Source organism: Saccopteryx leptura, chromosome 3 (assembly GCF_036850995.1).
Source record: "Saccopteryx leptura isolate mSacLep1 chromosome 3, mSacLep1_pri_phased_curated, whole genome shotgun sequence".
Taxonomy (NCBI): Eukaryota; Metazoa; Chordata; class Mammalia; order Chiroptera; family Emballonuridae; genus Saccopteryx; species Saccopteryx leptura.
The window spans coordinates 97137768-97149960 of NC_089505.1; the positions used below are offsets into that span (position 1 = coordinate 97137768).

The 12193-nt window shown below is 48.9% G+C and overlaps 2 protein-coding genes across 2 annotated transcripts in view; one reads left to right on the plus strand and one right to left on the minus strand.

The window, feature by feature from the left end:
- The window catches only part of PLA2G5 (phospholipase A2 group V), a 315873-nt gene that overhangs the window by 150519 nt on the left and 153161 nt on the right, over positions 1 to 12193 (plus strand). The window lies entirely within an intron of this gene.
- Positions 1735 to 2968, minus strand: RNF186 (ring finger protein 186). Its single transcript, XM_066372039.1, has one exon. The coding sequence runs from the start codon at positions 2808 to 2810 to the stop codon at positions 2106 to 2108; it is 705 nt and encodes a 234-aa protein (XP_066228136.1). The 5' UTR covers positions 2811 to 2968; the 3' UTR covers positions 1735 to 2105.

Sequence of the window (12193 nt, forward strand, 5' to 3'; positions counted from 1 at the left end):
ACATGTACATCATTTTGATTGTAGAAATGGTGTTGTCATTAACAACCAAAATCTTGGTGAAGGTTCTCTTGTTGCTGGAGGGTCCAAGAACTAGGTGGAATGGGAGTGGTGGTGAGTGGGGAGAGAACGTTCTGGCACCCATCCCAAAACACATGCCCAAGGCCAGCTCAGGAGATGCCAAACAATTCTGGTCATTTACGCATCCTGGGGAGACAGAGTGTTCTTCAGGCCCGTTGGCCTTGGCTTGACGGTGTGGGCCACATGTACCCACATACGCTCACACACTCTCAGCACCAGCAGTCAATAAGGCCAGTAGCATGGGTGTGACAGTGACACCCTGCACGCACCTTATAAGAAAAATATTTCAAGAACAGCTAATTTCACCCATACTTATACTTCGACTTTCTTTTGTGTGAGGCCACAGGGAATGTGATCCATGCGTGTCCATTGTTCGGGGGCCCAGCAGGGCCCTCAGCTCCTGGGCTGCAGGGGTGTTAGGAATATTCCAGTTCTACTAGCTTATTTCAGGGACAGTGAAGCCCTGAGAGGCAAGACCTCGTTCAACAACACGGGGTCAACCCCCTGTGCTCCCGTGGGTCAGCTTTGTGACCATACCGAATCTGCAGGAAGAAAAGCAGAAGGCAGGACAGGACAATGGATTGTGCTCAGTGAGCGCCTCGTTTCATGTCTGCTTTCCAACGATGACCTTTGGAAGAAAATAATGTGTGATCTGTCACCCTCCACTCCCCTGCGCCCTACGGGACCCCTGGCTGAGGGGCTGAGGTCACCTGGGTGACCATACAGGGTCATTCCCTCCAGCAGAAGCCTCCTCTAGTTACGGAGCAGAAATGGCTGAAGAAAGACCCGAGAGACTTGGTGGCTGTGACTCTGGGGGCGAGGCAGGAAATGGGGGGTTATAGGAGAGGGGGCAGGAAATGGGGGGTCATAGGAGAGGGCCGCTGCATTCACAAGGCCTCTTATCTTCATGACAATAGCTCAAGTGGAAGTGAGATGACCTAATAGAGAAAGCAGCCACCATCGTGTTTGGTTTTGGAGTGTGGGACTGCACGTCAGGTGGGCAGCTGGCCCGCATGGAGGGGAAGCCTTTGGAACTCCGAGGTTCCCTGTTAAGTCAGGGCCTGATGACTCGGAGTGGGGACACCCTGGTGGGGATGCTGGGGGCAGTTCCCAGACCCACTTGCAAACCCCCCCCCCCCCAGCTCTGCCAACTAAATGTGAGGGCTCCCCGGCAGCATCAGAAGTACCACTTCTCCTCATAAGTTCCTCCTCCATTCTTGTCAGGGGAGGAGGACAGCATGACTCAATGGAAGACCAAAAGTGCCAGGACCTTTGGGTGAGGAGGAGTGGGCACAAGATGGGCAGCTTTGGTGAGAAGCACAGGAGGACTTCCTGTGGGGTTAGACTTTCCAGGAGGGAAAACGTGTAGCAGCCAGAAATATGAACAAACTACCCCAACACAAAAGCCCAGTGCCTCCTCCCCACCCTGTGCAGTTTAGCTGTGCCCTAACCGGGGCAGGCATAAGTCTACCATCCAAGCACATAGTTCTCGACCCAAGACAGCCTTTCTGGCTTTAGCTGGCAAGTCCGGCTGGCATTTCCACTCCCGCGGGAATCAGTCTGACTTCATAGCCCCTTATCCTGTTCACCGTGGGAATCAAATAAAACCAGCCACTTACGTGGCAAAAGGAACACATAAATAAATAAATAAATAAATAAATAAGGACTTCTGGTTCTATTTGTTCAATAACGTTAATTTCGCAATACTTTCATCAAGGTATAGAAAGAATAACTCGGAACATTAGAATAAAAGGGACAGGAGCCCCTCCTTGTAGTGTTCAAGTCATCTGTGCCTCCTCCCCACTCCATGCAGTTTAGCTGTGCCCTAACCGGGGCAGGCATAAGTCTATCATCCAAGCACATAGTTCTGGACCCGAGACAGCCCTTCTGGCTTTAGCTGGCAAGTCTGGCTGGCATTTCCGCTCCCGCGGGAATCAGTCTGACTTCATAGCCCCTTACCCTGTTCACCGTGGGAACAACAGGCCTGCCAAGGCAGAGGGTGCTGTAGGCATCTGGCCAGGGCACACTCAGGCAACCGAAGAGATCTCGCTGTGTTTCTGCTCTCCACAGAAGAGAGTCCTGGGGGAGGGCCAGCAGCTGCCCTGGCTGCTGGGGTGACAGCAGAAGAGGGTGGACATCAGCAGGGCCAGGGCAACGATGAAGATGAGCGCCCACTGGATGATACCAGAGTAGATGAAGGGGAGGATGAGGATGATAAGCAAGGCCAGTAGGAGCAGGTGCGCCAGCAGGCGCCGGGCTGCCACGCGGTTGGCATTTGCCATGTCCTGTTCATCCTCTCCTGCCATGCTGGAATGCCCTGCTGTCAAGGTGGCAGGATTCACCAGCTCCTGAGGACAGAGCCAAACCTCTGGGCATGGCTGGGCTAGCCGCCCCACCACGGCCTCCTGGTCACGCAGGCTGCAGATGAGGCCCCCGGGGACGGCAGTGGCCTTGCGGCACAGCGGGCAAGTGATGGACCAGGTGCTGTCCTGCACGCACAGCAGGAGCTTCAGGCAGATGGCACAGAAGGAGTGCTGGCAGCCCAGCAGCTTGGGGAGGCGGGCACAGCTGTAGGGTTCCCGGCATACCAGGCACTCCAGGTCACGATCTGCAGAGCCATGATGACCACCGGTGGGGCCCATGGGGCTGTTGGTGGTGGCGCCTACAGAGGTTGGCAGGGGCTGGTGCGGGGCTGGCTGCTGTGGGGCCTCGGTGCCAGCCATTCTAGGCATGGGATCCAGTAGGACGTGGCAGCTCAGGGCCTGGGCATAGCCAAAGTGCTGCTGGGACCTAGATGTAGTCTGACTGCAGGTGGGCGTATCAAACCTCCTCTTTCTTCTTGTTAGTGGCTGGTGACAACAGCTGTCTGACGCCAGTCTCCCAGGGCTGCTCAGCTCGACTCTGGGGCTGTGATAGCCCGTCAGTTATTATTACTTCTTTTCTGGGGTTAATCAGTAACTAGCAGGCCTGGAGACTTTGAATTACCTGATAGAAGGGCCAAAATGGGCAGGGCCTACGAGTGAATCAGAACTTTCCTGTTGGGGCCACAGAAGTGCCCATAGGACCATGGCTCGTGAGCTTAGGGATGCATTAGCATTCCCACCACCACCACCAGCCTTTTAATATGCCGATCTCTAACCCTCAAACCCAGAGACAGATCCAGCAGGTCTGAATGGGCTGTAAGAATCTGCACAAATATTGTCATTCTAACACAGGTGGACCAGGGTACTCCACTTTAAGAAACACGGCCATAGATGGTCTCAGACAAAAATGTTTGGGTGTCAGGATTGGCGGGGGGAAGGGTTCATTTGTGCTCTGAACACATTTGCAAGCAGGTGGCCCATGAAAAAGAGAGATGAGGAAGTATTCTGAGTGGGAGGCGGGAGGCCCAGCTGAAAGTCTATTTACAGTGACCGATTCCTGAACATCTCATCCCTAGACCCCTGCTGTGCCCTACACATGCTTAATTATAGGTACCATTAGTTGTGTGCGGGGCATGTTGCACTCCCGAGTAGTAAGAACAGCTGCCATTTATACTGGACCTACTTGGAGGAAGCCCTGTGCCAGGGGTCCTATCTGAAGTCCTCTGGAATCCTGGTACAGGGCCCTAAAAAGACACTGGGGGCCTGGAAGCAAAGGCAGCCTGGGGTCAGGGCAGGCCTGCTGGCTGCTGGCCAAGGGGCCTTCCACGGGCAGGAACCTACCAGCGTCCAAGGTCAGGTTCCCAGTCTCGTGGGTCTAGGAACTTAGTCTCATTAGTTTGTGTGTTGGCAATTAGCTTCCAGGAAGGTGACTCAAGCTAACTGGACTCGTGCAGGGCTGACAGATATAAGGAGCATGACAGTTAAGAAAATGCGATCCCTCTCCCTTGCCCTGAACGTCAGAAGGTGGGTGGGGTGGCACCACCCACTCCCCAAGCAATTGCCTCACAAAGGCCACACTAAACCCCGGAGGACCAGAGGAACCCTCCTTGGCTGCTCAGGTCACCTGCTGAGATCCACCTAGAGTCCAGCTCTTCTGATCCAGCTCTGTCCCCCACCCCAAGTGGCAGGCAGTGCCCTCTTGCTTTGCCCTCCCTTGGGCCCTCTGCCTCTGAAATCTAATTCCCTACTTCCACCTCCACAGTGACATCTCTTCTCTTTAGAACTTCAGCTTGACAGTCAGTTATTTCTTTCCATTCCATTTTCCCCCAGATCGAGCTGATGGAGACCTCAGTTCGAGCACTGGGCATCTGTTTTGTTCCCATGCCAAGTATCCATTTCTCCTTTTACACTGGGCTGTGTTCCCATTTGTGTTCCCATTGGGCAAATGCTACTCCCCGCTGTCATTCTGTGTGGTTCCCAGTTCTGCAGAAGGGCAAAGTGATGTGAGTCAGGGCGGACCAATCAGTGACTCTGCCCTGCTGGCTGCAGCAATTGGTTCAGACATAGGCATGTGATCTAAGCCAAGCCAATGAGATTAAATTCTGGGATTTTGGTTGGAACTGCTGGGAAGTTTCTCTTACTGCTTGGTTTCCAAACTAGAGCATGAAACTCTGGAACTGCCAGGACCACTGGGTGCAAAAAAAACCCAACTGCCCACGAGTAAAGTCAGTACAACAACAACAACAACAACAACAACATGAGAGAGAAGAGAGAGAGAGAGAGCGAGAAAGAGAAAGAGTAAGAGAGAGGAGTGAGAAAAAAGCCTAATGAATGTCTGGATATAGGTATGCTGGAAGCCAGAGTTCTATCTTTGGCTTTGTAAATTATATAAACCTATAAAATCCACCCTAATTTTTATTTTTAAGCCATTGTGAGTTGTGTTTCTGTCTCTTACAAGGGAAACAGTAACACAGCAGCAGATGAAGAAGACTTTACTAGCTGCTCAGCACAGGGGCAAACAGCAGCCAGCCAGCCAGCCTGCGCATGGCCAAGAGTGAGTTAACGCCTGTGCGCTCCTGTGCTGAAAGACACTTTTCTTTTCTTTGCCTTGATGTGCGTTATATAATGTTTCTCTCCATTTGCGAGACCCTAGGAAGGGTTGGGGATAGAAGGAGAAGTTAAAAAAAAATTGTTGTGCTGCATTTATTTATATTGAGAAGTAGAAATTCAGGTGGACAGTACAGTGACATCAGCTTGGCCGGCGCCCCCTCTTTGGAAGCCAAATAATCAGGAAGGTAGCTTGCTGGCTGAGGTTGAAATCAGACCAAGGGCTGTTACTGGAGTTATTGTCTAAAGAATAGCCATTTGAAATTGTTGGGAAAACACAAGAAAATACAGATTATAACCATCCAAAATTACAGAAACATGTTAGGTAGCGTGTGAACGTTTCTTTGAGAAAGTTCCATTCCCTGAGAAATAATGGCTGGTAACAGCGTGATACTTCATGTTGCACTCCATTCTTCTATCTCGGCTTGGGAAACACTTAAAGGTGCCTCTGCTTAACTAGAATCTGCACTGGCTTTACAGTTGAATATCTAGTTCCTGTCACTTTACCAGCTGGATGACCTTAGGTGAGTCACTTCCATTTCTTGGAGGCTCAGTTTTAAAATTCGATAAAACAAAAGCAATAACATTGTAGACGGTTATGGAAGATGACGTCACCACCCACCTCCATCCAGCCCTGCTCAGGGGATGCTCAGTCATTTGTGCATCTTGCTTTGTAAGGGACCTCGATGTAATTTATCCCTTGCGGGGGACACGGAGCTGAGACACTTCGGTGACCTCGTTCATCCAGTGCTTCTTAAAGAGCAGTGAATGTGGGAGGGAACCAGAGCCGCAGCCTGAAGAAGGTCAATGGGGGTGGGGAGGGTGGGAGTGGTGTGTGGGGGGGTGGGGGGCAGTACAGAATGTTTCTGGAGCCTTCCAACGTTAAATTCATTTCGATTCCTCCTTCTAGCCGGTGTTAGATTTGTGCTTGCTGCCACATTAGAATTCAAAAACTCGGAGTCCTTTCAAATCGCCAAATAAAACATCCTTGTTTTTTAATTGCTGAACAGCTATGAACTCATTAATTCTCAGTAATTTTTCTTTCCCTTTGAAATGCAGTTTCTTTCATCCTGTGACTTCAAATCCCCCCCGGGGTTATATAAGAAGTTTGAGAAGCACAGCCTCAAGCAGGGTTAGAATTTCACACCCAACTACAAGTGGGGAAACTGGAGCCCAGGTCTCCTGAGATGGACCACCTGGACCTGTGCTGGTAACCGCAGCCCCACGCCCCGCAGACAGCTCTGATCTGAGACTAGGCCCTACCTCAGGTCACTGGGAAAGGAGTGAGGGGGCAGCAGTCATGAGGTTGAACTGTCGGCTCCAGGCCTGGCCTCCACACTCCAGTGGTGGCAGAGAACCGTGTCCTCGCCAAACGCCCGTCACCCTGTGATCCTGTCTTCCCCCGCGGGCTGGCTGGTGTCAGCTCACACTTTCATTCCAGAAGTCTGACCTCTGTGATCCTCAGAACCCGGCTGGCTACACCTCCATCCCCCTCAAAGTGGCTGTGTGTCTGAGGATGAAGTGTTGGGGGACACAGAGGAAGAGGGCTTGGGACCAAAGTGACAATGGGACAATGAAGATCAAGTATGCAAGAGACCAAGCACCTCAGACAGAAACTGCAGGACATTGGGAACTATACTTTGTTTTCTTTTTTCTGCTTTTTAAGACTAATTATGTAAAAAAAACAAACCCCAAAACAACAACAACAAAAAAAACCCAACCGCCTGACCGGGCGATGGCGCAGTAGATAGAGTGTCGGACTGGGATGCGGAAGATCCAGGTTCGAGACCCCGAGGTTGCCAGTTTGAGCGCAGGCTCATCTGGCTTCAGCAAAAAGCTCACCAGCTTGAACCCAAGGTCGCTGGCTTGAGCAAGGGGTTACTCGGTCTGCTGAAGGCCCATGGTCAAGGCACATATGAGAAAGCAATCAATGAACAACTAAGGTGTCGCAATGCGCAACAAAAAACTAATGATTGATGCTTCTCATCTCTCCGTTCCTGTCTGTCTATCCCTCACTCTGACTCTGTCTCTGTAAAAAAAAAATAAATAAATAAAATAAAGTTAAAAAAAACAAACCAAAAACCCCAACCAAAACAAACCCGTGCTTATTGTAAAAAAAAAGGGGGGGGAAAAAAAGGATTCCTAACGATCATGCAGAAAAAGACATCAGTAATCAGCAACCTCACAGCCCAGAGAACAAGTTTGCATTCCAATATGCTTCCTTAGACTCCTTTCTTTGCATGCTTACACAAAAATGTTTTCTTCCATTAAAATTGGGCCCTGCTGCTTATATTTTGGTAATGTGTATTTTTACGTAATAGTTTTACTCAATAGCTTATCATATATCTCCATTGCATAATGATAAATGCACTTCAAATCATTCGTAAAGGTGGTTTTGTCATACAAATGTACCATATTTTAGCTAATCAACTCTCAAAAGTGGAACACTGAAGTTTTCTTTTCACTTTCCACCACTTCTCACAGTCCTGTGATGAGCAACCTCGGATGTGTGCTTTTCATAGCTTGCCCTTTCAAAAAGTTGCTCTCTGCACATTACCTTCTCTATCTGCCTCTCTGGCTCAGAGCATCTGGTGGCTCAGGCCTCAAACTTAGATATACACTGAGTTGTTTTCTGAACCTGATTTGAGGCATGAGGTTTGGGAACTATTGATGGTGAACTATAGATAAAACCACTTTTGCCCAACTCAGAATTATCAAAGTACCTCTGTTCCCGAGATTACAGAAACCAGATAAGGAACCCCTAAATCTGCATTTTTGAATTCAGAATGATTCTATTGTAGGTTCTAGAATAGACCCATTTCCCACGGCCGCCTCTAAACTGACTTTTCTGTCCCTCCCAGCTCCTGTCTCCTTGGCCAGCCCTAGTTCAGACTTCGACTTGGAAGTCATCCTTGACCTACTTCTGCCCATCTTCTGGGACACATCTGGTATGTCTTTGAGAATCCATTCTCTTAACTGCTTTTTCAATTCCATACAGCCAAGCCAGTGGGCAATGGGAACCCCACCTTTGCACCTGGCCCAGGGCCTTAGGGGAACACACCTGGACCAGGCCCTCAGGGGAACACACCTGGCCCAGGTCCTTAGGGGAACACACCTGGACCAGGTCCTTAGGGGAACACACCTGGCCCAGGTCCTTAGGGGAACACACCTGGCCCAGGCCCTCAGGGGAACACACCTGGCCCAGGTCCTTAGGGGAACACACCTGGACCAGGCCCTCAGGGGAACACACCTGGCCCAGGTCCTTAGGGGAACACACCTGGACCTCACTTGATAGAGATGGAACAGCTCAGCGGTTGTGAGAGGGTCTTGCCTTCATCTTCTGTGACCTCTTTCCCACGTCTTCTAGTTGCTTGGACTACGCATGTATGAGTCCTGGGAAAGAGGAGTTTGAGGAACAGGCATTCTTATTTTATCACGAGAGTATCAGAAGGCCTGAAGTTTAGGCCGTGGCAGGCCTTAAACCATCAGATAGAAAACTCTGCCAAACACCTGGCTGAAAGAACTTTTATTTGGAGGAGTTCAGCTTAGTCCTTCCTCTAGATCAGTGATTTTCAACCAATGTGCGGCAAGAATTTTTGAAATATGCAATACCTGACTACATAGTCAGGGGCACTGACCTCTTTTCCCTAAGATTGGAAAATAAAAACAGTGACAACAGCCAACATAACAGTAGCCATCTGGTGTGAATGAATCAAGATTATACCTATTTTTTTCTTTTTTGGTCTGATTGGCAAAAAATAGAATACATTTTTCGGTGTGCCACAGAATTTTATGCGTGCCGTGAGATAAAAAAAAAGTTGAAAATTGCTGCTTTAGATCAGCGTTTCTCAAACTGATCCACGCATCTCAAACATGGTCTCTATCTTTCTGTGAGCTTCTAAAAGACACTCCTGCCTGACCTGTGGTGGCGCAGTGGATAAAGCGGCAACCTGGGATGCTGAGGTCGCCGGTTCAAAACCTTGGGCTTGCCTGGTCAAGGCACATATGGGAGTTGATGCTTCCTGCTCCTCCCCCTTTTCTCTCTCTATCTCTCCCCCCCTCTCTCTCCCCTCTCTCTCTAATAAAAATGAATAAATAAAATCTAAAAAAGTAAATAATTATTTATAAAAACAACAACAACAACAAAACCAAAAAACAAAAAATAAAAGACACTCCTGAAAAAAAACTGGGGGTGGATGGAGAGGAGGGGTCCATCAAACTTGGAGAGTCACATGGACTTTAGACTATTAATACCTCTTGGAAATCCTGAAGTTAGAAAACCAGCTTGATTTTGTCAATTCTGATTTTATCTCAACCTTATCTGCCTGTGAAACCCTTTTTCTTTGGCACAGTTATTGATGCTGCATATCATAACTCTGGGGTTTTGAGAGATAGGGAAATGCGGTTGAATCAAGCTCTTCTTTCTAGGGGCTCTCAAGAGCTGTATTTGGGGGCTATTTTGTTGGCTTTCTTCACAGGATACTCTAAGAAATAGGTTTATGAAACTATGTAATTGACTCTGTTGCCCATTTTTGCTCTGGCCACCGGGAAGCTCATTGTCAGCAACTGTGAAATATCACACTTGGCATGTGGTGCTGTAGTCCATCCCATCCTCTTAGCCTACACTTTCTATTCTAGTTTATGGTTTACCTAATCCTTGTATATATTTTCTGTAAATTATTCTAAAACAGTTGTAGGAAAAAGAAATGTACATTAAAAAAGGAGAAGAGAAATGAAGAAAAAATAATAAAGGGAAAATTGGCAAATCAAGGACAGGAGGCAGAGATGGGGTGGAGAGTGTGGGCAGGTAGCCTGGCCTCCCTCTCTCTCGAGTAAACCCATGGACCCTTGTCTCCTCTGACGCATGCTGTTCCGGGCATTAGAGGCTTGGAGACAACGTGTGCCTACCTCAGAACACCTCTCCACAGGCCACTGAGCACCACATTCCAGGAGCACTGCCCTGGGATCTGGACCACTGGACCATGTGGAAATTAATCCTCCCAAGCACGGCCTGTGACCCATTAAACTACTCTGCAGGCTGGTTAGGCAATGGTCAGGAGGCTGTCAAACCAGCCCCTCTTCTCACAACGTCCAGCTCTGGACTCTGCAGAGCCCCTCTGGGAGTTAGACACTGGACTAGAAGAAAATGGGGGATCCTGGGCTCTTGGGCTTTGAATCGGTGGTGGGAAGGCTGTGTTTGAGCAGACTGGCTGGTCTGACAGACCTGTGTTCAAATCTTAGCTGTGCGTCTTGGAGCAACCGCCTTAATATCTCTGATTCCTAGTTTCCTCATCTGCCTGATGGAGGTCAAAAGAGATTTTGATTTCCTGTGCCAGGAATCTCTGGGTCGTGAGAGTCAGACAACTCAACCCAAGCTTGCATAGCTCACAAATAAAGGGCATTTCTTGGCTCGTGTTACTGAGAAGTCTGGAGGTGGTCTGGCTTTAGGCAAGCCTTGACCACGTGGCCCTCACAAGAGTTAGCACTTTGTTGGATGTTTTCATGGATTAGTCATTTATTCCCCCCCCTAACACACCTAAGAGATATTGCTGGGCCTGGAGGTGGGGCAGGCGTCCTTGCTGTACACACCCTTCTCTCTCCCCTTGTCCTAAAACCCCTTAATTTAATGAATCTCATATCATTGGATTCTACATTGTACTTCCCTTCACTACATTGTTTTCTGCCAACTTCTAGATAATTTCTCCCCATTTCCCAGTGATTTGGGCTCCTGGCTCACTGTTGCATTTTCCTCTGACTCCAGTCTGAATTTGTGACAATTGCAACATGTGTCTGTATGTTCCTTCTGAGCCACAGGCCTCAGTTCCTTGACCATGCCTCTTCCCGTGATCTTGACCTCCACCCAACCTCCACCTCTCATTCCTTTCACCATGTTTTGTTTTTACCAATAAGCCACAATATCAAGTTCATACATCCAGATCTCTACCTACCGCTCCTGTCTTTCTAGCTCATGCTTCTTTGTATTCAAACACTAACAATTTCTGAACACTGGAAATCCACCCCCCACCCCCACCCCCCGCTTTCCATGGCCTTTTGCCCCTCAATGTCTTCACCCATCTCCTTCCGCAATTACAGTTCCGTGGTCAATTATTCCAATCACTTGACTCCTTGATAAAATTAAATTCTGTACCTGTTCTCTGCCTGTGTCAGTAAAGCTGAACAAGGCTGGAGAAAAACACACAACCTTGTTGACCATGATCTTCAATGGGGCTTTAATGCTGCCAGGCAAGGAGCTGATTTGTGCTTAGTCTATTCATTCTCTCCTCTCCAGGATGGCTAGTTCATCCCTTCTGTTCTCTCCTCAAAGCCTCACCTCCTCCCCATCCTTACTTTCAACTGTTGACCTTGCTGCCCAGTTATTGAGGCATTAAAACAATCAAAGAGAACTTCCCTAATCCCCCCCTCCGTAGCTTCCCACTGCCAGCCATCAGCCTCCACCTTCTCTTCCATATGTGAATTTCTGTGCTTCCAGCTCAAGCTAATCCCTCCATTGTAAACCACATCCATCCCCTTGGGTCTGGTCATGGTGTAAAGCCAGTAGCCACGGCCACCATCACAGCCGCCTGGCCCATGCAGGTTCGCATTGGATTCGGACAGACGGCAATGAAACAACGGAGCCAAGAACTGGTGGGGCATTATCTTTAATACTAGCTTGCACCTAGGGGGCAAGAAATACACCCAGTGGGAAAACACTTCCTTTTCCATTCAGGGCTCCCAAAGCCACTGACTTATCCGAGTTTTCCTTGGATCAAAGGTATCTACCTCACCAGCCTTATTCACCTCTGTTCCCCATCTCCTTCTCTCTGCACAAACTCTGCACAAACGGGCTTCTCCTTCAGCATTCCGCCATCTTAGCTGCTTCTCCTCTCCTCCACGTGGCCTTTCTCTGCTCTCCTCCAGCATGGGCTCCTCCTAGAACATAATCACTCTTCTCCGGAACAACGTGATCTCTTTCTTTTAAAACCTTTTGGTGTGAAAGCCCTCCCCCAACACACATTAATATAATCATGCCTGTCCCAAGCAAGAAGGGCAACTAATATTATCACCAGGGTGACAGGCTTCCACGTGGGCAGCGCCATCTTTAACAAAGTGACCAAAATATATTTTATCTGCCCAACACAAGGACA

Excerpts from the sequence above, each read along its gene's own strand:
- RNF186 (XM_066372039.1), bottom strand. The coding sequence starts at position 2,810 with ATGCCTAGAATGGCTGGCACCGAGGCCCCACAGCAGCCAGCCCCGCAC.